We start from the raw sequence: 25,508 nt of genomic DNA on the forward strand, positions 1-25,508 counted from the left end.
TTGGCGCCCATGCGATGCCACTCCACGTGACGTCACAGGGACCTAGTTTCTATACGAGAAGATAGGAGTTATACGTCGTCTGAGGTTACCATTGCATGCATGAGGCGCAGAGCTCAGGGAAACATGTCTTAACAATCACTTATTAAAACTGTCTAAGGTCGGAAAGTTTTCCTCGTTTGATAAGTTATTAATAATCCTTATTTAAGCCAAGCGCTACCAGTCAGCAGGGTACTAGGCTAGCCGCTAGCAGCCTGCGTCGTATCACCGCTAAGCCTCGCCTCAAGGTCACCTCGCAGGGCGGGAGGGGGAACCAGAAATACGTCACGCGGAGAGACTTCCCGACATTCATACTTAAGCGTCGCGTTTTCGCGCGCTTGAAAATTTTCACTTTTCATTTAATCGCGAAAAATAGATATCGTTATTTAAAAATCTAAAAGCGTGAAATACGTACTCCAGGAGTAATAATCTTTCGATTTAGGCAATAAAAAAATAATAGGAAACCACCCTATTGTGTTACACAACGATATTTGGACTCATTGTACTGGATTACTGGCGTAAATTTCTGCGTAATAATGATCATAGTTATCGAGTTATCGCTACCGATGGGTCATAAAGCTTTTTGTACTATTTTATCTAATATATTTGCGCGTCGTCCAAATAAAGGTGTAGATCCGAATGTTTCTTATTTACTATTTGTCTGGTTTCTATATCCCTAAGATACAATAATGTATTGACATTTTAAATTGAAGAGAAGTGGCCTTCATGGATGCCGACTTACAAAAAATATTGGGGGGACCCAAATCGAGGATCTTGCCCCGGGAAATTTTTATAAGTAGTGAGTTTTAAGTTTTTTAGCCATTTTAGAAGAGTCATACGATCAAAAGCAGAACCCTGATAACTCGAATCTCGATATCTGGACATTCCGGGGAAAATCGACAAGCCTGACACATTATTTTCTTCACACTCATAACAAATTTTTGACGGGCTCGGGCCCCCTCAGGCCCCATTTAGTCGGCGCCACTGGACTGGCCTTAATACTAAGCCTTGCGAATTAAATTTAGTGCCGTTTCTGGTCTGACCGCTTGTCGCTGTCCCGTGTGCTTGGCCTGTGTCCGACGAACGAGAGCTTTTCTGATTTAAGGCTAGGATGAGTGCTGACTGCCAAGTGTGGAATCACCCCGTGCCACACACCCTAGTGGGGACTTGTATGGTACCTCGAAGATGTAGATATACATAATTGTTTATTGATTAATTCTTCTCGGGTTCTCAGCCATGTTGATTCTGTTGTATAAGCCGACGTTTCGATAGACTAATTGTCTCCCATCTTCAAGGCCGTGTTACTCTTTAAAAGTCAAATTTCACACTGATAGCAACAATTATAGCTGATAATGACAAGAGTTACACGACCTTGAAGATGGGAGACAAGTCGTTTCTTGAAAGGTCGGCTTATACGACAGAATTAACCTGGCTGATAACCCGAGAAGAATTCATCGATAGTATTCACAAGGATAAATTAAAATCGATTATAATTGTTCGTTTCTCAAACTTTCCTGGTTGTATTTGCCCTAAATATTCCGCCGTAAACAATGCTAATCGTTACCCTGGGGGTCATGACCCCCACCCAAATGTTATCAAAAAATTTTAATTTTTATTAGTTAAATAGTTTGTGCGATCTTTTATGTGATTATCAGCACTCTAAGCCTTTTCCAATCAATTATTTTCGATTTTCTTTGTTGTATGAAGCGTTAATATTTCATAATTAATTTTAACGTCAATTTTGCAATTTATTTCTTTTCAATTATTTAACTTCTAGTAGATATGTCTAAAATTGTCCAGTTTCATATGTTGTTAAGAATAAAAATTAAATTTTAGGCACAAAAATGCCTAAAAAAAGGGTAATTCAAAAACATATTTACATGGGAGAGTGCCCCTCTACGCCAGGGGGTACTACATATTACCCGGACCCAGGTCATGACACACCCACCCGTTCAAATTTGATGATTAATCAACCCCGGATTAAAATATCATTGGATCAAAGCGCTTAGGCCCTAGTCCGAATAACATTTTCGGGCGAGGGAGGAAGTGTCCCTCTCACAGGCGGCGTAGGCTGTATCTCGTAGGCTGCGGTGTCGCAATTTGTCGCTGTACTGGCTGGCTGGTTGGGATAAGTACCTAAGGGCTCATCGGAACAACACAACTGTGCGCCCCTTAAGCGCTGTCATCAGCGTGATTGGATCGTTCTGTCTGTAAGCGACTCAAGTAAACAGATTTAATGCGCGGAGGACTGGAGAATCCTGTTATTTATGGTGAACATAGGGGATGACCAATTTCATCCCGCAGGAGGCTGATTTCTCTTCTCGCCACTTCGGTCGCATTTTAATCAATTTTCAAAAATGTCCGCGGCGCGGTGACGAGTGCAATGCGATCCAACTTTCTTCCAATATTTTGCATTTTAATGCTTTCAATTACATCTACATCTACATCTACATAATACCCTGCGAGCCACCTCTAGGGTGTTTGGCAGGGGGTGATCAATCACCAGCATGCAGCATGCATTGGACTCCCACATGCACACCACACCGTCCAAAAAACGTCACGTATACTAACAAATTATACTACTATATGCTGTTAGAAATAATAATTGAATTAAGAAATATCCATTAATTTTTACATAGGTTAGTAGGCTACACTACAAGTCATGCAATCTATTTACGAGTTCTATTGCTGCCGTTATAATCTCTTATTGATCGTGGAAAAAATGACATTCGGAATCTGTCTGTTCTGCAATCTATCTCTCTTACTTTATTTATATGATCTGATCTTCCGTAGTATGTTGGCGTCCGTAAGATATGGTTAACTTCGTCAGAAAAGACACTGCTCTTGAATTTATCTAAAAGGTTTAGTCTATTTTTCAATCTACGGTCCGACAGAGATTCCCATTCGAGTTTATCTAAGAGGTCAGTTACACGAACAAGACTATCGTAACGACCTTTCACATACCTGGCAGCTCTTCTTTGCACGCGTTCTAACTCTGTTATTAAGCCTTTTTCATGAGGGTCCCAGACACTGGCAGGGATAGGGATAGCATTGAAATATAATAGTTTACATCATCATTTGTATAAATTTTGGTTCATTCCCCTTATTATACTTCATTTCTCCGTGAAACTCGGATCACATTGTCCGTGTGCGACGCGAGTGGCGACTTATGTAAAGCCATTTAATTGCGCGGTGGGTGACGTGAGGATCCTCTTTCGTAACATTCGTGGTTCGAATTCGGCCCGAGTGCCAGCTGCAAGGGAACGCATTCTCTCCGAGAGCCGATAATGGCGGCACAAACTTGGTCCGGAATCCTCGCGTCCGTCCTTCTGCGCGCGCGCCGCTGTGGCTAGCTCGTAGTCGCGGCCATGATAACTAACGACTCACCCCCTCCATCTCACGACACGCCATTTTCACTGCCAAGGTCATTCAGGACTCCCCCTTTCGATAGAAGCAGAGAGAGTCTCTTGTGTGATGCCGTCGTCTTCCGTCATCATCGTCATTATTATTATTTGCATTAATGCGCGTATTGGATGTTAATTCGAAGTAAATCTTAATATTAATCGGTAGCAGAAGACCCTAAGTACAGCGCTAAATTTGGAGACTATATTAACTTGCGGACGCGAAGGAGTTTTGCTGCGTGGATGACCGAGTGGATGGACGAAGAAAAGTGTTTGCCGAGCACCTGGCAAGTGGTGGCATCGTAACGATTTCCCTAGCCTCCGTACACCCCTAATCTTGTCCCAGGAGACATTTTTCGCTTCCCCTCGAAGGAAGCCAACCCTTACCGTACCCTGAATTCTGTCAAAGCGGCTTGCACGCTGCAACAATCTGAAATTTTTATATAGTCTGAAACAATCTGAAATTTTTAAATAGTCTGAAACAATCTGAAAAGGGTAAGATTGCGATATAGTATTCTTTGACGCTCGCTTCAGGCTCTCTTTCAATTAAGATCAAAGATTACCTAATTGTATCAGACAATTATAATGGCACATTTTCATCCAACCTTAATTATTCAATGTTCATAAATATCTAGAGAATTAAATAAAAGGTCGAAAATGCTGAATACGCTAGAAAAAGTTTCCATGGTAACTGCGAAGTGCATCCAAAAATTATTGCGTCGCTTAGCTCAGTAACTAAGGAGTTTGCGACCCCATGTTTATGGACAAAAATGCCTTAAATCGAATTTGGAGACGAAGCTTTTCCACTTGAAGAAGGGGGAAAGAACACGATATCTAAGAATTCAGTATGACAGCGTAGTGGTGCCAGAATACTATATTGAATAGATATGTCGAGACGAATGCAGCCAACAAAAGCAGGTTTGCGTGGATTGGATGCATTTTTTCTTTAAATTTCAACCGACTTCTATCAGACAGGAGGCACTTTAAAATCGCATATATGCGGAAGCAGTAACGAGAGTGCTGCACTGTTGACGAGCTCTCAGGATGTGATAGAAATTGCTTTATCAAGTGCGTGTAACCCGCTGGTATTCCTTCATTAGCTCAATGTGAAAGGATGCTTATTAGTGCTGCAGCAATTCGTTTTGCGGGCCTGGAGAGGACGGATATTTTATGCCAACATTCAAAGGAGAGTGTAATTGGAGTTTAAGGACTTTTTAAGTTATGGTTACGTAGGTAAATTATTTTTAAACTCGAAGTTTGTATTTGTATTATCGTAGATGTATAAATAGATTTTAATCGTTACTTATTGATAAGATAAGTTAACCGAAAAAAACCTTTATCGCTAAAATTAATTTTTTAAAAAATCTGCAATGTGATCATATAGTTTTTCAAAAAGTAAATTATAACTTCAACTATTTAATTTTTACCGAGCTTAACTTTCATCCATAAATTAATTAAATGTTAAATAAGTTAATTTTTGTAACTTTCCCATGCTCAAGGCTATTGCACTGTTACACGGAAACAAATAGCTAAATATTGCCAAGGGTTGTAAATAGAATAGGTGTACATATGTGAAGATATACTCAAGCCAAGTGTTTACCGAGAGGACTTTCGGGTGATGCAGTTAGTTCAGTAGTACAGATACAGTTCTCTAATGTGATAAGACGAGGAAAAGTTATATGCAATGTTTAAAGGCCAGAAACAAACAAACGGATAAAAAACATGCAGTTGCTAAACTTATTAGTGGAACTGTTTTCTACTTACTTTCCGCCCAGCCAGCATTATGATTACCAAGTGATCGATTTCAACTTTAATGCTTCGTCATTTTGAATGGGGGAGCCGAACTCAATTTTTTATTACAAAGAGGAGCGTGGTAAGGGGGGGTAAACGGTGTGGGAAGTACAGAGCAGTTTCATTTTTCATGTATAACGAACGGAAATTTCACAAAGTGTCGCCTTAAGCCATTAATATCTACTGATCGGTTGTCCTGGCGAGTGCTCCAATTGGTTACAGGATTTGCGAGACTATTACCGTCCCAATTATATAGATAGACGGAGAAAAAGGGAGTCATTCCCTCTTCTGAAATCGATTTCCTTCATCTTCTTCTCTCCATCCCCTCCTCCAATTTACGTCAGTAATGGAAGGTGTTGTGTTCAGATTATCTCGTGAAAAAACCTCCTCTCCGCTCAGTAGGGCATATTTCCGGGTTCCGTCCGCGTTGTTATTTTGATGGCGACGTTTCGCCTACGATGTTGTAGGAGTCCTCACGCCTAGAGCACATTTGGTGAAACGTCGCCATTAAAATGATGGCGCGGAGGGAAACCGGAAATCAGCCTTACTGCGAACCTGAACGCCGCGAAAACCAACTTCATCAGAGACTCCTCATTTGCGTTCTAATTTCAGAGCAGGAACACTTCTTTCTAGGCGCCCGTTAAAGTTCCTCGCCTGATCACATGAATGCCGTCTTTGTTCATTCCCATTGAATGCACCTCGTCCTCTTTCCATTCCTCCAGCATCTATATGCCTAGCGCTCCTTCGCCCGCAGCTTGTGCTCTTTTTTTGGGGGGTCCCCCCCCCCCTTCTTCCATGCCTCCTCTGGGGTCACTGGGTACGAATGGAGCAAGGGGGTGGGATGGGATGGAGTGTGGGAAGGGGGGGGGGGGAACTAGTCGAACGAAGGAGAGCAACTGCTTGTGTCTGATGCATCACGGGAAGACACGCGGTGCGGCGTTGCCGAATCTCTCACTTGGCCCGTCCGCTTCCCCCCCCACTCCCCGCTCTTCCCTCAATAATCACGCGATCGTTTTTTCCGTCCGTTCCTTGCGTTAGCTACAACAACTATGACGGCGGAAAAATGGCCATTTCTCGCGATCATTTCGATTCCGCAATTCGCTCTCTTGGGGTGGGAATCCTATCTTCCCATTGCTGAAAACCATCGCTAGCGTAGTCTTCCATCCTATCAGAACATACGGCCGCTCGCTGTGATTGTAACGCCGCGTTTGGCTTTTGATGGAATGACAATCGTGAGCAAGGAAAGCGAATGAAAAAGGGACAATGGGTGTTATTCAGAAAAGGATGGGGCGAGCGATCACGTCTCAGAAAAGCCTTCGCTTCAGCGATCACTCTGAGGGACTGAAAAATGAATAATTGCGTGATTATTCACGCCTTACTCTTCGTGCATCTACTCGTTATAATACACCTAAAAATATATAATACACCATATAAAACTATCGACAGAATACCCTATCCACGCAAAGGGTTTATGGCAGGGGGCGGGTGGCCATAACGTTTTGGCGTAGACCGGGACTTCTTAGTATCGGGGTTCCCGGTGAAGTCCGAAAACCTATAGCCTCATTTCATGGAAATGGGTTTGTAAAATCGATAGTAAGATTTTAAAGTTTATTTTATAGTTTTTTTCTTTCTGTGACTAACTAAAATCTAAACTAATATTGCAGAATTGTGCTACGTTAGTTCCCATAATTTTTGCACGAAACCGGGACATTTTAGAGAATTTTCGAAAAGCTACGGGACGCCCTCAAAAGTCGTCGAAACTGGGGCTATTCCAGCCAAACTGGGACGTATGGCCACTTTGGGCAGGGGTCTTCTAATCACCGTCATGCAATAGACACTTCACTAGCGCACCTTATGGTTATCATAAATGTACGTATAATTGTAAAATGAAGACTTCATTAGTTTTGGTGTTGTGAACTCCCTCAAAGAATGAATGCACTGCTCCGTGCAAAATCAGACAGTAATACAAATTCGCTAGCGTAGAAAGCTTGAGTAGGCCGAGGGTTAGTTACTAGAATGGATTCTATCAATGAACGGTTAGAATCAAACAAGGGGTATATCGTGAAGAAATTAAGGGCAAACAATATGCGGAAATGATGAGATGAGAAGAAATCCGGTACAGATGGAAAAAATAAAAGAAATGCCTGCTATTGGTCGTGCTAGTTAGCTGGTAAGAAGTATTTACGAAGTTATTTCTCATTTAAAAAGTGTTTTTTCGTAATGAGGGGAGACCTGTTGTGGGGATAAGAAACATTTGTGGCGGAGCTCTGACGAAGCTTGTTAGATTAGTCGAGCGCGTCGTGGGAAGGTTTTCGAACGAAAAAGTGAAATAAGTGTTACTGCTTCACCTCGAACACGCTGCGACCACGAGGGGTTTTACGCAGAAAGTTCTAATCCGCGAGCTTAATAAAATACGAAGAAAATCCTCGTGACACGTCGAAAACTGTCTAGTAAAATAACTTGAAATTATTAAAAGGTAAATTATTTTCTTTGAGTTTTTGTTGGCGCGTTGGAGGACATCTGAATGCACTCGAATGTTATTCTCGTGCCCTCGTCGGATGGAGCTTGGCTTTAAAAATATTACGCCTGACTCCGATTCGACGAGTTACGTGCTGGAATCCACACACGCGATCGTCGACTGTTTGGCTCGTCTCCCTCGCTCGCATCCACGTCGTCCTCACTGCATTGTTTGCTCTCGTTTCGCCATCGGCATCGGTGAAGTCGACGCCTTTCTTTTGTTTGGTGAGTGGACGCTTTCACTTTTCTCCCTCGCGGAATGCTCTGGCAGTGTCTTCTTCAAGAAAAGCTTGCGTCGAGACGAAAATATTGTTAAACCCTCATCCCACCATTTGCCCTCCCCCCCTGTAATCTTTTAATAAACTCGGTCGCCATAAGAGCCGAAGGCTTCGCGGAATGATGCTTCAGTTGCCATGGTGACTCAGTGGTTACATGGTCTTGAACGCGGTCCCTCATTGTCGTGGGCCCCGAAGATTGCTTCTTATCTGTAGAGACTCAAAGGGATCATAGCGTTTAAGGAATCCTTGTTCTATTGAATTTGAAATGGGATTTACTGCTTTATTTCTTGCCATTAGAAATATTCCGATTTGCGATATTTTTGACGTGTTGTTTATGTAGCATTATTACTCGAACTATGGGCTTATTAGATACAGTTCAAATTTATCTAGAAGTCCACGAAGAAAAAACTGAACGTGTTCCCACGTCATCAATCTGATTCAGAAAATTCAGAATTCATCTACATAATACCCTTCGAGCCACCACTAGGGTGTTCGTCAAAGGGTTGAATGTGTATGACATGCCTTCATGCACACCTCACGGTCATAAAAATACGCATAATAACAAGAAATACGTGCGAATTCATGAACAACAAGCTTAGGACAGTGGAAAAAAGCACGTAATGAGTCGGCCTAGCAAGTAATGCCATTAATCTTTTTAATGAAGACACCGTTGGTACAATACTAAGAGAAAATAATGACATTTTAAATCTTTCTGTTTTGCAGTCTATTTCCTTTATTTTTTCCTTCCGATCAAGTCTACCATAGTGCGACCGTAAACGAAGGACATTTTTCACGTCGTCTGAGGAAAACTCAACGTCGAATCAACTAAGTAAATGTAGCCTATACTTTTATTTACGCTCCTGTAAAAATTCCCATCCTAACTCATCCTGACTCGTTCCCAACCTAAAAATACTGAACTTACCATGTAAATTTTTAAAATGAGGGTTTAAATTTTGATGGAGAAGTACGTGGGCCCAAAATACCTGCGACTGTTCTGGAGAGCGGGATGAAAAAGTATCAGTCCATTTCAAATATCTCAAGTAATTTAGAAAGTGCAGTGAGATGGTGGTGGACTTTAATCAGTGCTCCTTCGAAAGTCATTTCCAAGCACTATAAAACTCTTATCAGTCAGTATATCCGTGAAATCAATCCTTATTTCAATATATGATGTTGAATTCATTGAATCGACCAAAGTGAGTTTCCTTCCACCAATCATATCAGTCTTCGCATTTCACTTAAATGATTCTTCAAATTGAATTTTTTTTGTTGTTCTGTAAGCTACATTTTTGTTCGCTTACATTTTTGAATAGACGCTTTATTTTCAGGCTTTGTCTTTCGTGTAGTAGTTTGCAATCGTGAATAACTAAAAAAAATATTGATTTATCACACAAACTTTAAACTTATTTTCTTTGCGTAGAATGTATCCTTTATCGATATCTGGGGTTATTTTGTGGGGGGAAAATGTCCACCCCCAGATCAGGTGAAAGCGGCCATCGGCGCTCTGTCATTATCGTATGCATGTACGCACAATATCTCCAAATGTGCTCAAACTGTCTGCTCTATTGGTTCGGTTTCGGAGGTGAACAGCGTCAATGGCTGGACTTGGTTATTTTCGCTCCTCGGTGTCCGTTCCTTGTTTATTGCGAAATGGGAGCAAATAACTGACGCCAAATGCGCTGTACTTCCCCTCGTCGAACGAAATACGAGACATTCTCAGCAGTATGATTTGCAATTGAAGTGGTCGTCTGTGATTCTTAACGGGAAGGAAATTCCATTTCGTTGTCTATTCTAAGTCATTTTCACAAATTTCACTGCATTTTTGATTGATTGAAATTGTTATTTCATAAATTTTCTTCAAAAATATCTCTTCCTTTCGGCCGCTCATAATTGGCCTGATTACATCTATGTATACTTACAACTCCGCAAGCCTACTCTATAGGCGTTGGGTGTTACAGCACCAACCGTTAACATATATTAAGGAAATGCGTGCACTTGGGATTTAATACAAAATCCTTTATTTCTAGGAGGAATAACGAATACATATGCTTACCCATTTGGAAAATGTTTCTTTTAACCCTTATGTTTCTTTCGGACCTAGAAATCTAGATGAGGTGAGGCTCCAATATGTTGTTCTATGTGTCGCTCTTAAAGATATCTATTCTCAATTGTTCAAGCAATCTAAGCCTAGCGCGCAGCCTCCGAGTCTCCAGCGGCTCCCAGCCTAATTCGCTTAACATTTGGGTAACGCAATCTGTACGCCCGTAGCAGTATCACTCACTTTGCATGCAATTCAATTTTCAGTGTAAGAACGGTAGACCTTTTCAAAGTTTGCATGTCCCTACTCATATCTAAGAATTTTACCTCGTCATTTTGTCAGATACATTTTTTGTACGAATGAAAAATAAAGTCAAAATTTGACAAAGGTGGTGTACGGCTTGAGGATTTCAAGATGGTAGCCCAAGGTTTTAGTGAGCAATTCGTGACCAGTCGTCTTTAGTGCCATTCTTAAATTTTACTACTGAGCTAATATTTTGGATGAGTCGCGCACCGAAACAAGATTGGGAGTGAATATCTCTTTGAGAATTATTTTCATGAATGTTTGATTTTTAGCTTATTAAAAAAGCTCACTAAAATTTAGGCATTTTACGCTTCTGTGACTGCCTGCATGGAAAATCGACGGGACGACGAATGCAAGTAGGCGTTCGGCTCGATCGCTCATTTTTATTGCCATGCAGGCATTACTGTTCAATTAAAGTAGGTATACCGGGACTAGCCACGATGATAAATTTACGGAGCCACCCGCAATGCAGAAATTGTGCAAAAAATCCGCAGAGGAAAAAAATCACCACAGGGGAGAATGACGCCTCAGTGGCTTAACTGGCGACAGCACTCGACCGAAAATCGGGAAATTCGGGTTCGAATCCCGGTCAAGGCGAATGATTTTTTCTCTGTGAATTCTTCGCACAATGGGACTGTTTTACAAAAGCCGCCACTCGCATCACAGCAATCCGAATGTCACGCAAAAGTGAGCTATAGGTAATCAGGTCTTTTGACCAAAATTTGTATTTGTGCATGCATTCCCTATAAAAGCGGTAGATTTTCATTGCTACTCCTCACGATTTATAATGTAATATTGTAAATATTGAGAACAAATGCATCCATCGCTTTGCCATGGGCGGAGTTTTGTTTTATGTTGGGGGAAAGCAGCAATCCTGCTGGGGTTTTAGGGAATGCCCAGCACTCCCCCCCCCCCCCCCAACATACGTGGTTATTCGTCGTGTCCCTTAACATACATCCCCCTCGCCCCCCCCCCCCCAAAAAAAACTCCGCATCTGTGCTCTCCACTCATCGCTGAGCCGCGGGAATTTGATAACCGATGAAATTGCGTCCGAAGTTGCGAGGCCATAAATGAATGTTCTAAAGGCCTGGTTACACGGTACATTAGAATGTACAAGAAAATGTGAGAATGTCTGAATCTCAGAATGAACGCGAAAATGCACCGTGTAACCACGCAAAATGTAAGAATGTATGAATTTCTGAACGCCTGTTCTAATTTCGTTCAGACAATCGTACAATTTGGACTCATAACAGAGTCACCTGGTGGTACCACGAAAACGACACATTCAGCTCAACTGGCTTGTATTGGCGACTTCTTTGTTTACGTACGGCTCCGATAGTTATTTTGATTTTGACGCCTTGCTTGTCTTGGATTTATCACTGATTGGTTGCGAAAGGGTGGAACAGAAGAAAAGGGATGGGTAAAAGGAAGGATCAGATGGAAAGGCGTTGAATGCTTGAACCGCGAGTATTGTCCAAGATTGAGATCCAAATGATCGTTAAAAGGTCATAAAAATCATTTGATAGACAAAGAAATAAGTTTCAAGTACTATTTACGCTGTATTTACTCGAGTTCCTGTTTTTGAATCGAGACCGACTGCAAAACGAGTCCAACTTTTAGGTGTTGCGTTGACATGCAGCGAACGTTATAGGCATCGCAGTAATAAATATTGAATTTACCTTGCCAAAAGCCTCATATTTCTCGTACATTCCTGTAGCGTGCGCCGATTCACAGGAGATGTAGATGTAGATGTAGATGAGAATGATAGAGAGAAATCACGACACACTCGCTTTCAAGTCTAAAATTCAACTGCTTTTATTATGTCCTATTTATTATATCACAAGGCTTAAGGGCACGAGAAATTTTGAAAATGTGCTTTTATTATGTAACACTACTATCCAACAAAATTTGAACGATATCGGCGAAAGACACTTCGTGAATATTCCTTGTTAGGGGCTCCTTGTGATGAGAGGCCGGCCGCCCATTACATTCCTTATTTTTCACCGTGGTTTAATCGTAATCAGTATTTATTCTCGTAAACAGCCACTTTCCTTATAATTTGATCCTACAACGGGTAGAATGATAGGTACATTTATAGCGTTGTTTACAAAGTGAAATAAGTAACTTGATAAAATCCTGCGGTAACCCTGATTTAAGAGTGTACTTACGTTGAGGATATCCCGTTGACAATATAGATAATGTATTTGGCTCCATTCTGTAGATCATCAACCACTTATTCCTCTTATTTTTGTCCTTTTGAACACAAGCAAAAAACTTCTCCGGCGAGTAAATAGAGGTACTAGACAACGGGGCACTTGATATATGTACCATATGGTTTCATGGGATACACGATTTGTATGGTTTTCACACGTTTTTCTATTGAAGGTCCATGCTGCAATACACTTACTGCATAAAGCAAATGCTGTAGTGTGTAACGTAGATCACAATCTGCAATCAGCTTATTTTAATTTAATCTTCCCAAAGCTCCCCAAACAATCGCCTTTATTTATTTCAACAACGCCTTGGCAACCCAATATATTCACAAGCCGAAGTTTGACGTTAAAACAGCAATTATATTCGCCAAATTTGCGTTTGAGTCCCTACATAGACAGTTTTTCTATCCACTTCCTCCGCCTGTCATCAGTGGATACCGTGCCGTGATGTAACGCGCGCACGCTCCGTCACGTGTTTTCAAACAGTCGATGAAGATTATTTTCAAAGACTCATATCTCATTGTCAGCTATAAAACATTATTCATCCGCGAAATTTTCTGCAAGTACATTCGAGGTAAGTATCTTATTATTCTAGTCCTTTTAAAAAAGTTTGCATGTTCCCCATTAGTTAATATTTGAAGTTGAAATAATGTGTTGCGCATTTAAAAATGTCCGAAAAAATGTACCTTGTAACCACCTACTCGTGGATCTTGTCCATGTGAATGTACAAGAATATGTTCAGAAATCCATTCAGAAAAATGTACAGAATGTTGTAAATTCTAATGTACCGTGTAACCAGGCCTTAAGGGAAGGAGCAGGGGCGGTGTGGCGAGGTCGACTGGTCGGCAATCTCCGAGGGCCCCTAGCTATCGTGAAGGGTATGTGGAAGGTGTAATTAGCAAAGAATCAGATTACTTGGACCAAAGTTTGTTTTACAATCATAAAATTCTTCGTGTCATTAGTTGCTTTGTATACAACATACTCAGTGTAAAAAGATTGCATAAAAAATAAAAAAAATAAAGGCGTGAAAAGGATAAAGGAAACCTGATGCTTTTTTGAGAGGGTTATTCGAAAAGGTTTTTTCAGAGTTTTTAATATATTTCATTACAGTTTCAAGGAAAAAATTCACTAAATAGATAATAAAACCATAATAAATTATTAAATTATATAATCTGTGAAATTCTCTTTTCAAAGTATTTTTTCTTGCGGAATTTCTGTTTTCATTAACTTTTATCTTCTGTTTAAGAGCCGAAATAGCGTCAGAATCCATTTCCGGGCATGCAATTTCCTAAAATCTTTCGGGGGAAGACCCCAGTGTGGAGGGCTCCCGATCACCCCAGACCGCCCCTAAGCGAGAGCATAAATGAAGTAAGGATTGTCCTCTAGCGCTCCTATCCACTGCTTATTGCTGATACTACGGAGAGAGAATTTTTTTGTCGTCTGTTGATCAAGCGATGAGTTCACCCATCCATTAATTCGATGGTGATAACGCCGCTTTGATGCTGCTCTCTCTCCCAAACATGAAGCCCTGCTCCGCTGTGTCGCTACGAGGCGGAGGGGAGGGAGATAACCTTGTAGCACGGGCGCTATTTATAACATCTTCCCCTCCGCGTGACCTTGAAGCGCCCCTCCCCAAGGGCACGCAACACAGGACGTGGATGGAGTTTATTATGACGGCCTCCTCTCCCTCCCACCCCCCTCTTCGTTTTTATTTGGCAATCCAAATTTTCCGCTGTTATTTTGTTTTCCGATTTTTGTGTAATCTCCAGCCAGTCAATTGCCATATGTGATAGCTTAAATGTTCTCTTCTCTATGTGCGGTCGTGAGGACCCGTGATCCTTGGCATGACACCCGGTTTTCTCAGACTCGAACAACAGAAATAATCCCAAGAAATGAATGTGTGTTGATATAGTGCGACAGCGGATTTAAAAAAAAAACTGCTCACGTTCTGAAATCGTTTCCAGGCGGCGCAGCGCCGCGGTGGTCATTGGGGGAACCTCGTATACCTATTTAACGATTTACAACGGAGGTGTGCGCTGCTGATGTATCGGTCGGCCAATAGAGGTCTCCTGCGTTCCTGTAATGCAACTGTAATGTTCATCACTTGCGCATGTAAAGAGGCGGAAGACTTTCGACTCGTATTACGAGCGTCTCATTGAGTGAAGTTTAAAGTGCCGCTGTTTCATGAGTGCCATTATAATATATCTTAATCACTATTTTCTCCAGCTGTCATCATCGATTGTCAGCCAGCCGTATATGGGTTTCATAAAGCTCTCCACTCATTTTTTTTATCATCTAAAATTTCATAATACATATTTCACATCGTTCATCACCCTCTCTCCTACTATCTCATTCGAAGCCTTTTCTTGCCGTCCGAGAAGAAAGGAAGACCAAGGAGAAAAAACTATCAATGAACGCACGGAGGTAGAATCTTAGGTCGATAATGTAGAATTTTTTAAAACTTCTTATATTCAAAGATTTCTTCGCACCTGCTTAATATTTCAAATACACTTATTTTCAGATTTTACTGGAGACAACATTTAATTGATCTAACAAAAAGTTGTAAAAAAAGCATTTAATAAAATGGAAATAAAAACATATTTAAAGAATAGAAACAGAAAGATATAAATTATAAATCCTAAACGTAAATATGATTACTTATATGAAAGGGGAAAGGGAGGATTATGCGAAGTGAGGTGGAAGGATGGTGGGGACTACTGGAGTGATGGGTAAAGGGTTATTTATAGTGCTGGAGAGGAAAGTCTATGCGAAGGGTAGCTTTGAAATTAAACGGGAAGATGGGTAAGAGAGTGGTGGGAATAGGTTAAGGAAGCGGAAGTATTCTGGTGGTAGAAATTGAGGCGCAGCCCACTGACCTTGTGGTGGTTCACGTTTACGTGCCCAATAGCAGGCACGCACGCAGGCCTGGACGATGTGTCGGGAAACTGTGGACATTTTTATCGCTATAAATAAAATTTTATGATATTTTGGCACTTAAAATTACCTACTCCACTGATGAGTCGCCGGGAGGCCGTGTTTCTAAAAAACGTACCTATTTGGCTGTGAAATGCATTTAATCAGTAAATTTTACTCCAAGGACGAACTTGACTTTTATTCTTAGAAAAGAATAATGGAATATAAATATTAAATCACTCTTGCTTTATGAAAGATGTGAGTACAGTAATTTGTTTTGGGGGGGTACGTGCCCCCTGTACTCCCTCCTGGCTATGTTACTGCCCACTAGCAATCATACGGAGGTAGAAGTAGATGGGGTGTATGAGCAGCTCGAGGAAATAATTAGAGAAACTCCGGGTAAGAAAAATCTGGTAGTGATGGGGGACTGGAACGCTTCAGTCGGGAAAGGGAAGGATGGCAAAAGAATAAAATAATTGAAAGTTGCATAGGCTGGTGCTTATGAGATGGTTCGAAAGGCTTGAGAAAATTAGGGCATGGGCTTAGGCACTTTGACGCACTAGTTCCTGTAAGATCACCGCTGTGAAGCAATTTTGGATCGGGACCAGGGGTGGAGCATTTATAGCGTCATGTATGAAGTGCGGTACGGCGTGGTGGAAGTTTTTATATAATATCAGTCAAATGGAACTTTTCAATATTTCCACTGTATTTATTCGAACGCGACGCGTGTCGTCGTTACAGCAACAATATCAGCGGCACTCTCTCTCTCTCTTTCTCTCGTTGAGCCATTAATCCATGGCGTGATCGTGGTGGGCTTATCCGCAGGCGAGAGGCAGAGTGTACGTGGGGGGGGGGGGGGCAGAATGGGCGAAGGGAGGTGGATGGGTGTTCCCACTAGGGGTGAGAAAGTGGCGAGGGGGAGAGGTGAGGAAACGTTTGCAAATTATAAAGCAGTGCTACTTCTCTTAAAGTACTTGTACTAGTGGATGATATACGGATGGTTTGGGTGGAGCGAGTACCGCGAGGAAAGCGATGCTTAAATCCGTGTTTGAGGCAAGAATGTTAGGTGATAGTCCGGGCATTGAAGTTATTCGTTGATATCAGACAATTACTTATACCACCTATTTACATAAGTGGCATAAGTAATTTTCTGATATCCAGGAAAACTTAAAATGGAATACCACAAAGTAGATCAAGAGTTAGTGAATTTTATTGAAGTTATTCACCTCCGATGTCTTTGCAACGAAACCGATTTACTCGACATTTTGTGCGCATTCAAAGAATGTGTAATTCAGCTATTTGGGGAGAGGAAAATGGATGCGGCAGTAAGGTTACCAGGAAGTTAATTGCGTTAGTGAAGGCGGCGATCATGAACAGGAAGGAGCTTATGGGAGGATCATTATGAAATAGCTTAAAGGAAAGGTCGCTGAAGATTTTGATTTGGGGTGTAGCGCTTTACGGCGCGGAAACGTGGACATTGAGGAAAGAAGACGAGAGAAGATTGGAGGAGTTTGAGATGTGGGTGTGAAGAAGAATGGAGAAGGTGAAGTGGACGGAGAGGAGGAGGAACGACGAAGTGCTGTACATGGTTGGGGAGGAGAGGCAGCTTTTAGATGAGGAACGGAGGAGACAGAAGGTATGGATGGAGGGAGTACTTAGCGGGGAGGGGTGTTGAAGACAGTGTCAGAAGGAATAATGTTGGTTTATCGAGGGAGAGGAAGGTAGACGATAGGATTTTTAGATGGAATGAAAGGGAGTAGGCCTTATTGTGAATTGAAGTCGGGAGTGATTTAAGGAAGGGGAGAATCTCAGAATACATCTTAAGTACGTAATGGAAACCTACTTTAATCGGTAGAATAATAAATAATTCGCGCATGCATACAACAATGAAAGCGGGCCGATCGCCGGGATGCTTCCTTCTGACCTGGCGGTGGTTTCCAACCCTTCTCGGGGGGAGGACATTCTTTACTGCAAAATAACCCCAGAGAATAATCGAGGACCAAAGTTTAAGCGAAAAGTGTAAGATGAGTTTTTTTTTATCAATACTGTTCGAGTTATTCGCGATTGATAATTCGAAGTTATGATGGATATTAACTAATTTTTTGAGCGTTTTTAATCGAATAACTCAAAAAATATACGTGTTATCAAAAAGAAGTGTAAGGAAATAAATTTAGGTTATAAAAAAATAAATATAATCGTTTTTCGAGTGATGGTCCGTCTGGAATACAGGCATGGATGAATGGCAGATGGACTGAATTAAATGATTCTTTTGCTGATCGCTCGACTGGAAAACGGAAAAAGGACTGTTTTCACGGGGGTACCTATTATGACCAAGTAACAAGTTCTGTGTAATGCATGAAAATACCTTTCGAATGGCTGCGGTGGAATTGAATTGGGGTAAAACTGAATTCAGTCTTTAAAGAACCTTAGAAGGATTTATCGTTAAAAACAGATGGGTCGCTCACACGTTTAAAGGAAAATGGATCAGCATAAAGCAGTAATCTCTCCTTCCTAAGTAAAATTAGTCCTTTTTTATATCGTTCACAATTAATTTTTTATTTTAGCGCTTTCTATATGATTACAAAGTTTGAGCGGATTTGAATGCGTATTTTTTTACAATAAATTACGATGATAGCCGAAAACATGTCCTTTATAGTTCTCACATACATAATAAATTACGCAATAGTTTAACTAATAATTCTAAAACTATGAAAGACTCGTAAAAGTGAATTATGAATATGTAACTTTTGGATAAAATTCTTTTTATTTTTTGTTTCTATAGCATAAATAATAGCAGAGTTTGAATGCCGCTTGAATTTTATCGAAAGGAATACCTGCCTCAAGTCTCTCGGCCTTTAAAATTCGAAGGACTTGAAGGATTTCATGTACGTACATGATCTTGTAGTTCTTGAATATATATTTTTAATCCTTTTTTGTCGGATACGATAGTTAAAAATTAACCTATTTATCTTAAAATGAAGTTATGACATTTTTTTTGGAACAAGTATTTTTTTCATTTTTCATCATCTCCTTCAATTCACTGGAATTGATTTAATTTAAGGTCTATTAGGTCTTTTCAAGCTGTATGAGGTCATCATACCCATTCCTTTTTCCATTTTTTGATGTAGAAAATATCAAACCGGCTCTTCATAAAAAAGTTCCCTTGCACCTACCATATCTCTCTTTGTAATCCACATTGATCATGTCTAAAAAAGTTTATCTTTTTATAAGCTGCATTTTTGTTCACTATACTTTTTTGATAATACACATAGTTTTTGGGTTATTCATTAATAATTGTTTGAAAATATGTGGATTTTTTCCATACTAATTCATGATCGATCAATCTTGAATAACTGTAAAAATTAGAGATTGTCTTAAGCACCAGAATATAAGGTATTTCCTTCATTACAATTGAGTCGTTGTCCTATTTTTCTCCATTACACTTTCCTTACTATCTAATTTGTAAATCCCAAAATTAATCATTTTAGAGTCATTGAGTATTGATTTATCAAAATAAGTCATTGTACACTTCTTGCTTAAAATTTTGTATTCAATCTAATTTTCTAATCAATACCATCCCCAGCATGGGAGTGTCAATGGGCCCTGCGTCACTATTTTTTGTTGACATGTTCTCACAAAATGTACTTAATTTGATGTCAATGGGTTTAATTTCACAGAATTCTGATGTTTCAGCTGATATTTGGCTTCAATGGCTGGACCACAAGGGAGCAATGCCAAGGGAGAGGATAGGATTTATGAATAGAGTGAAAGGGAGTAGGCCTTATTGCGTGAAGCAACTGAAGAGGGAAGTCCGTGAAGGGAGGGCTGAGACAGGGCTGGATAGTTAGCAAAATGCTCCATCTATGTTGTAGTATACTTTACTTTATGACAATAATTTATTCATTGTAAAAACTTCCCACTCCCACCTTACCATGATCTAATATTGAAATTGGCCTTGAGTGGTGTATAAAAAGGTGGAAAAGTGCTTCTTACGTCTCAATCGAGATACTTTTGTTATTTGCATGCTCTCAAAATCTTCTTGGCTCTCCTGAACACAAGTTGAATTGCCAGTGTGGACAGTGGGGTTTGTCACCTTGGCAGCGACGCCTTTGCAGGATGCCATTGCGCTCTCTCTACAAAGCATGTTTTGTACGTGTGCGATTCATTTGTTTTCCTTATTTGCAGATGGAGGATGAGGGTAACCATGGGAATGACGACACGCGTTGCTTCATTCTGTCCACGCTGGCTGCGCAACACATGTCCAAGGTGACGTGCCTCCTCTGCCACGCTCCGATGCCCGTCTTTGACCGTTATCCACTGCTCGACGGCACCTTCTTCCTCAGTCCACGCTGCCACGGCCCATCCTGCCTCCAGGTGCGTTGACAGACTTTTCCCTTTTCTTTAAAATGCCAAGTCTCTGTGTGCACCAAGGCACATGTGCACTTCTCTCATTCTTAGCGTCTGTTATCTGCACCCAGGATACTTTGTACGTACATACTTCTACTATTTATCCTTCAAAGAGAGAATTCATGTCATTAATTAAAACCAGATAGAAGAATAGTATAATTAAACGTGGAATCATTGATTTCTGTTTTTCTCTCCCTTTTCATAATATGTGATCTATTGATAATAATCAATTTATAACTCAAATGGGGGACATTAATGCATAAATTAGGAGCCATGGCAGTCCCTTAACTGGAGGGCACTTCAATTCAAGGTGAAGGGCATGAGATGAGTAACTAAAATGAATTGAAGGACATCATCAACCTGTAATTTACCTGATTGGTGGAACTGCGCTATTCTATTGTCTTGAAAAATACCTATTGTATATTGACGTATCTGGTGTATTCTGGTTTTCAAAATTTCCTATTGGACTACAGAACTCACGGTGAGGAGTGCGCAAAAACTGCCACTCTTGTATCTGTGCCATATTTAGTGACCATTTGAAAGCAGTAAGGGCAGTGCTGTTCAGGCAGTAATAATCTAAAAGCCATGTGGTGAGCATAGCCCAAAATGTATATTTTAACTAGAGAAATTGGAGGTTGTCTTATACGCCAGAATATATGGCAATTCCTTCTCCACAATTGAGTCACTCCATTTTTGTTTCACTTCATTCCTGGAATGCAAACCCATCCTGTGAATGTGGGGTTTTGCCCAGCGACACATGTGGTATTCAAGTTGTCACATTGTGCCTTTTTGTGTTGTGCTCAGGTGCGTGTTGAGGGTTTGACGCAGTACCTGAGCGCGGTGTGCATGGGCTGTCTGGAGGGGAGCTGGCCTCCGTTACGCTGTCGCCACTGCAATATGGCGTGGGACGGCTCGTCCCTCATCCTTGGGACCATGTACTCGTATGACATCTTTGCGGCCACCCCTTGCTGCGCCAACAGGCTCAAGGTATGTGTATGTGTGCATTCTCTTATTTATTCTTCGCTTTGCCAATAGTTAGTGAATCCAAAAGTGGGTGTTGTGAAACTTTCGCAAGGGTTTTGGTTGAAATAATTGTGAATTTTGGTTGAAAGTGATGCTTTGTAATGTATTTTGCTCAAATAATAAGGTTTTGATAAAAGGAGAATTTACTTCACTAAATGTGTACCCGCCACTGTGTTTGGCATTGAGTAAAACATGGAAATAATTGGTTCTCACAGAATGGTTGAATTAATTGATCTTGTTCAACCAGACCCAGAAAGTGTCTCCATCATGGCCTGACAAGTGTCTCATCCCCTTGAACAATGCACTAAAATTCAAGATTGAATTTTCCCTCTCATTGTGGCTTTGAACCCTTGGAAATCACTCGGAGGCAAGCATCAAAATCATTCATTTCAATCTTAAATGTCTGGCTGTATATTGTATTGTGCCTGTGAATGTATTAGAGTTAAGTCAACCTTCTGATCTTGGAGATGGATGCGTTTCCATGCCAAAAGCCAATGCAAGAGCCGTTGGGAGAGGCCATAATAGATACTATCGTTTTCAAAAGTATGTAGACACCCACGAGCCCCACTTAACTGATGTGGTAGGGTCGGTAAAACCTTGGAAGGTTGGCACATGAGGTAGCCTGCATCTCTCACCAGTATGCCAGCAATAGCTGACGAGGACGGACGCGGGGGCGATCGGGATAGCGAGACAGGAGTCAAACGACAGGTGCAATAGCCCAAGTGGATGGAATACACTGAGGAAACTCACGTCCACGCACACGTTTTGGCCATCTGGAGATTTTTCATTTGGGCTCCGTGGCGAGGTTGTTCCTCTCTTTAGATTCCTATTTAGACTCAGCGTGAACACGGAATGTGTATGTGGCCTCTTAGCTGAGTAGGATTACTTCACGTGCATTTGATGCACTGAAGTTATGGGGGGGATTCGAATCTGAGAAAATTGTTATTTATTTTGTGAAAGGTCAATTGATAACATCAACATTATAGATATAGTTGACTCAAAAAAAAAAATTAACACCAAATTTTTTTAGCGATTAATTTTTTAAAAATAATGACTCAATCTGCCTTAACACATTTATTTCTATGCAAATTTATTCAAAGAGTGGAAATAAGCAGGGGAAGAGGCAGAGGTTGTAATTTGTCCTTGCTACTGTCCGTTGAAGAAATGGATGATATCCATCCAGTCATAAATTTATAATTATTTATTGTTGTCTGATCAGTGTGGTGTGGTCAGGTTGGTTGGTCGGCTATCTCCGAGGCCCCCGATGTTATAGGGCCCCCACAACGCTCGCGTCTATCTCGAAGTGTATATGAAAGGTGTAATAAAAAACTCAGATTACTTGAACCAAATTATTTTTAACAATTATAAAATTCTTAGCTTTGATTATTTTTTGTTTACAGCTTAATCAGCATACAAAGTTTGTAAAAAATAATGAAGTAAAGGTTTTAGAAGATAAAAGAGAACCTTATGCTTTCTGTAAAGGTTATTCGAAAGTTATTTTGGAGGGTTTTTAGATTTCAGTGCGGTTTTAAGGTACAAATATTCTAAATAGATAATAGAACAATCACACCTACCTAAATTTTTAAGCTATTTAATTTTCATTTTTCTTAGTATTTTTATTTACGAAATTGCTACTCTTCATTAACTTTAATCTAAATCTTAAGAGCCAGAATAGCGTCAAAATCCCAAAATCTTCCGGTGGAGGACCCCCTATCATGGGCCCCAGCCGAGGTCACACAATCATCCCAGGCCGCCCCTTCGTCCTTTTTTAAGGGGGAAAGATTTCATGTACCAATTTACTTCAACTTAATCCTTGGAGATATTTGTATTTCGCACTCCTATTGGAAGCAAAGCGTTGGTGCTTTTATTACATAACTTCCCATGCTGGTGAACAAAGATTTTGTCCTGGAGACGTCGTTGGATGATCTTAGTCGTATTTTTTCCTGATTCGGAATCTGGGCTTGGATTATTTCCATCACGTCTAGTTTCATTGGGACAGCTGAATGTATGTTTTTTCTTTTACAAAAGTAGTAATTTATTTCATTTATATATCATAATAGCATGAACAGGTAAAAATAATAATTTCCTGTCATAACATGTTGTCCTATGATGGCATGCCTTCCTGTCCCAACAAAATATATAATTAACTTGCAGTAACCTATCGTTTTTTTTCGATGCAATGCATAATTAGCTTCCACTCCAAATAAGTATGTGACTGTCGGCGCGTAAAGACGTGTGTTTTTCATCTGCAGACGATTTGAGAATTTTGTTGCTCGCAGGAAATTTCAGCTTATTACATTGTAATCGTTGTGAAGTGTCTTAGCTTTCATCGTGGGGTCAATCCCTTTCAAATCACTGACGCAATTTTGCTCAGAATTTTTAATTATCCTGAATTTTTCATCATTGGTTCCCTACATGTAGACAATCACAAAACACCATTTGAAAAAAATTTATAAGCCATACTTTTTTTTGGCAGACATTTTTAAAAGGGCGAATGGGCCTAAACAGAGCGTTAACTACCACGATGACTTTTGTTACATGTGCGATGAAATTACTTTCAAGGCTAAGAGGAGGAATACAGTGTGTCCTCGTTTAACGTCGTCCCGTTTAACGTTGTTTCACGATAACGTTGTCCTAAAATTGAAACCCTTGATCATTTAACGTCGTTATTGCTTTGCGATAACGTTGTTCAAATTATGGGCGACGAAAAAAAAATGAATGGCGAAGAGGACGCAAGCGCATCTGATGTATAGTAAATATTACTATATTAATGCGATTGGTAATTTTTGTTCGGCAGAAAAGGTTGGCGTGGGTAGCGTATGTTAAATATGTATCTGAGCGAATAATTATCGCCTCATTTACCCATTATCCGTATATTTTTCTGATGCCAACCGAAAAAAATGTCCACGAAGAAGGGTGGCTATCCTGGTGGTTCCTCAGACGTGAAGAAAAAACGGCGATATTAGAACAAAAACTTGGTATTATTAAAAGAATTGAAGAAGGTGCAACTGCTGGAGAGATTGGTCGAGTTTTAGGTTTGCAGGTCGAGTTTTTACAATTAAAATTTCTTCTGTTACTGAAAATATCGATGTTTCGCCATTAAAATACTTTCTTTTTAGTTTTTATATTTCATTTAATAATGCCTTCTTCCCAACCTTTTCGTTATGAAAATTCGTTTTGTTTCGAATGAATCGTTACCATGCTGAAGTGAATAATCGGTAGTGAATGTTTCTCGTGATTTCCGCCAGGTCAAAGAATTCCTATCATCACGAAAATTGACTCGCCCTTCATCCTCGTGCTTATGAGTGTCAGACTCAGATTTTTTTTTCCTTTTGGCCTGATTCAGGTGTCTCCCGATTGGTCACGAAGTCTGCTTAAAGTTACGGCTCCGATAATTGGCCTCCTTGGATTCTCGCCTGGGAAATTCTGGATTCTTTACGAAGGAATGGATTGTTAGGAACCAATTTAAATTTTTTACATTGTTTCTTATGGGAAACACTGCATCATTTAACGTTGTTTCGCTTAACGTCGAGTTTTTCAGGAACGAATCAACAACGTTAAACGAGGACTCACTGTATTACCTTTTTGAGACAGTGTTTTAGACTTTTTTTTTAACTGTCCGTTGGGTGACCTGGATACAGGATCAGAGTCTTCTGTGATATGTAGCAGGTGTGAAAGGCTTCTCACTGGTTGGACTGATGGAAAACCTCATATGAATTTTTCCGTCCTCATGATTTGGCGGGAAGCTAAGGATCATATTTCTGACTACTATTTTTGTGAAACATAAATTAAAGGAAAATATTGAAGTTAAAACAAACAGTAAAAGATCCAAACAACCTAGAATCAGCCCCACACTTGAAAAATTTACTAGTGCTGGAACCACACAAAATTTTAATCTTAGCGAATATTCAGAAAGTATGTGAGAATGATGGATTCGAAATCTCGAAAGACCCAATTTTTGGACCAAACATATCTGATAGACCTCATTCTATGACGCAATAGGATTTAAGTCATCTATTGCACAAATTAAAAATTTGTTTAAAAAGCAGAATGAGATTTTAAGATCACAATTGAAGGGTTGGAGTTTGCTGGATCCAAGTACCAAAATTTCTATGCATAGATTTCTCAATGACGAATTTAAATCATTTTTCCCATGAAAACAATCTTAATTTTTGCAATGATGTTCTCTTTGTTGTGGCTACTCTTAGTTTTGAATACAACGCAGATGATTAGGTTGATTGAGATCTTTAACTTCAGCTTAAAGGCTGTTTTCTAACATAATGGAATTTAACTCCCCTCGAAAGCATTAGCTCATGGAACTGACATGAAAGAATCTTACCCGAATGTGCAGTAAATTTTTCACTACGCAAAATTTGTGGAAAATTAAAAGTAGCTGCATTTTTACTAGGCATACAGTTTGAATACACGAAAAATTATTGCTTCTTCTGCGATTGGGATACATCTACATCTACATCTACATAATACCCTGCAAGCCGCCTAAAAGGCGTGTGGCAGGGGGTGTTAGGACACCAGCCGTTTACAGCTATAAAAAAAAAAAAAAGAAGTGCTCTAACGAGGTTGGGACAAGCGT

General features: G+C 40.3%; 1 protein-coding gene across 2 annotated transcripts in view; it reads left to right on the top strand.

Annotated features, from left to right (window-relative positions):
• The window catches only part of LOC124161519 (headcase protein), a 90,069-nt gene that overhangs the window by 57,390 nt on the left and 7,171 nt on the right, over nucleotides 1–25,508 (top strand). Inside the window, exons 3-4 of one of the 2 annotated variants that reach the window (XM_046537871.1) lie at nucleotides 19,673–19,861; nucleotides 20,699–20,887. In XM_046537871.1, the coding sequence (XP_046393827.1) occupies nucleotides 19,673–19,861; nucleotides 20,699–20,887 (378 nt within the window). The remainder of the gene's footprint in view (nucleotides 1–19,672; nucleotides 19,862–20,698; nucleotides 20,888–25,508) is intronic. The other variant, XM_046537872.1, reaches the window with a different exon arrangement.

The sequence above is a fragment of the Ischnura elegans genome, chromosome 6 (assembly GCF_921293095.1).
Source record: "Ischnura elegans chromosome 6, ioIscEleg1.1, whole genome shotgun sequence".
In the NCBI taxonomy this organism is placed as follows: domain Eukaryota; kingdom Metazoa; phylum Arthropoda; class Insecta; order Odonata; family Coenagrionidae; genus Ischnura; species Ischnura elegans.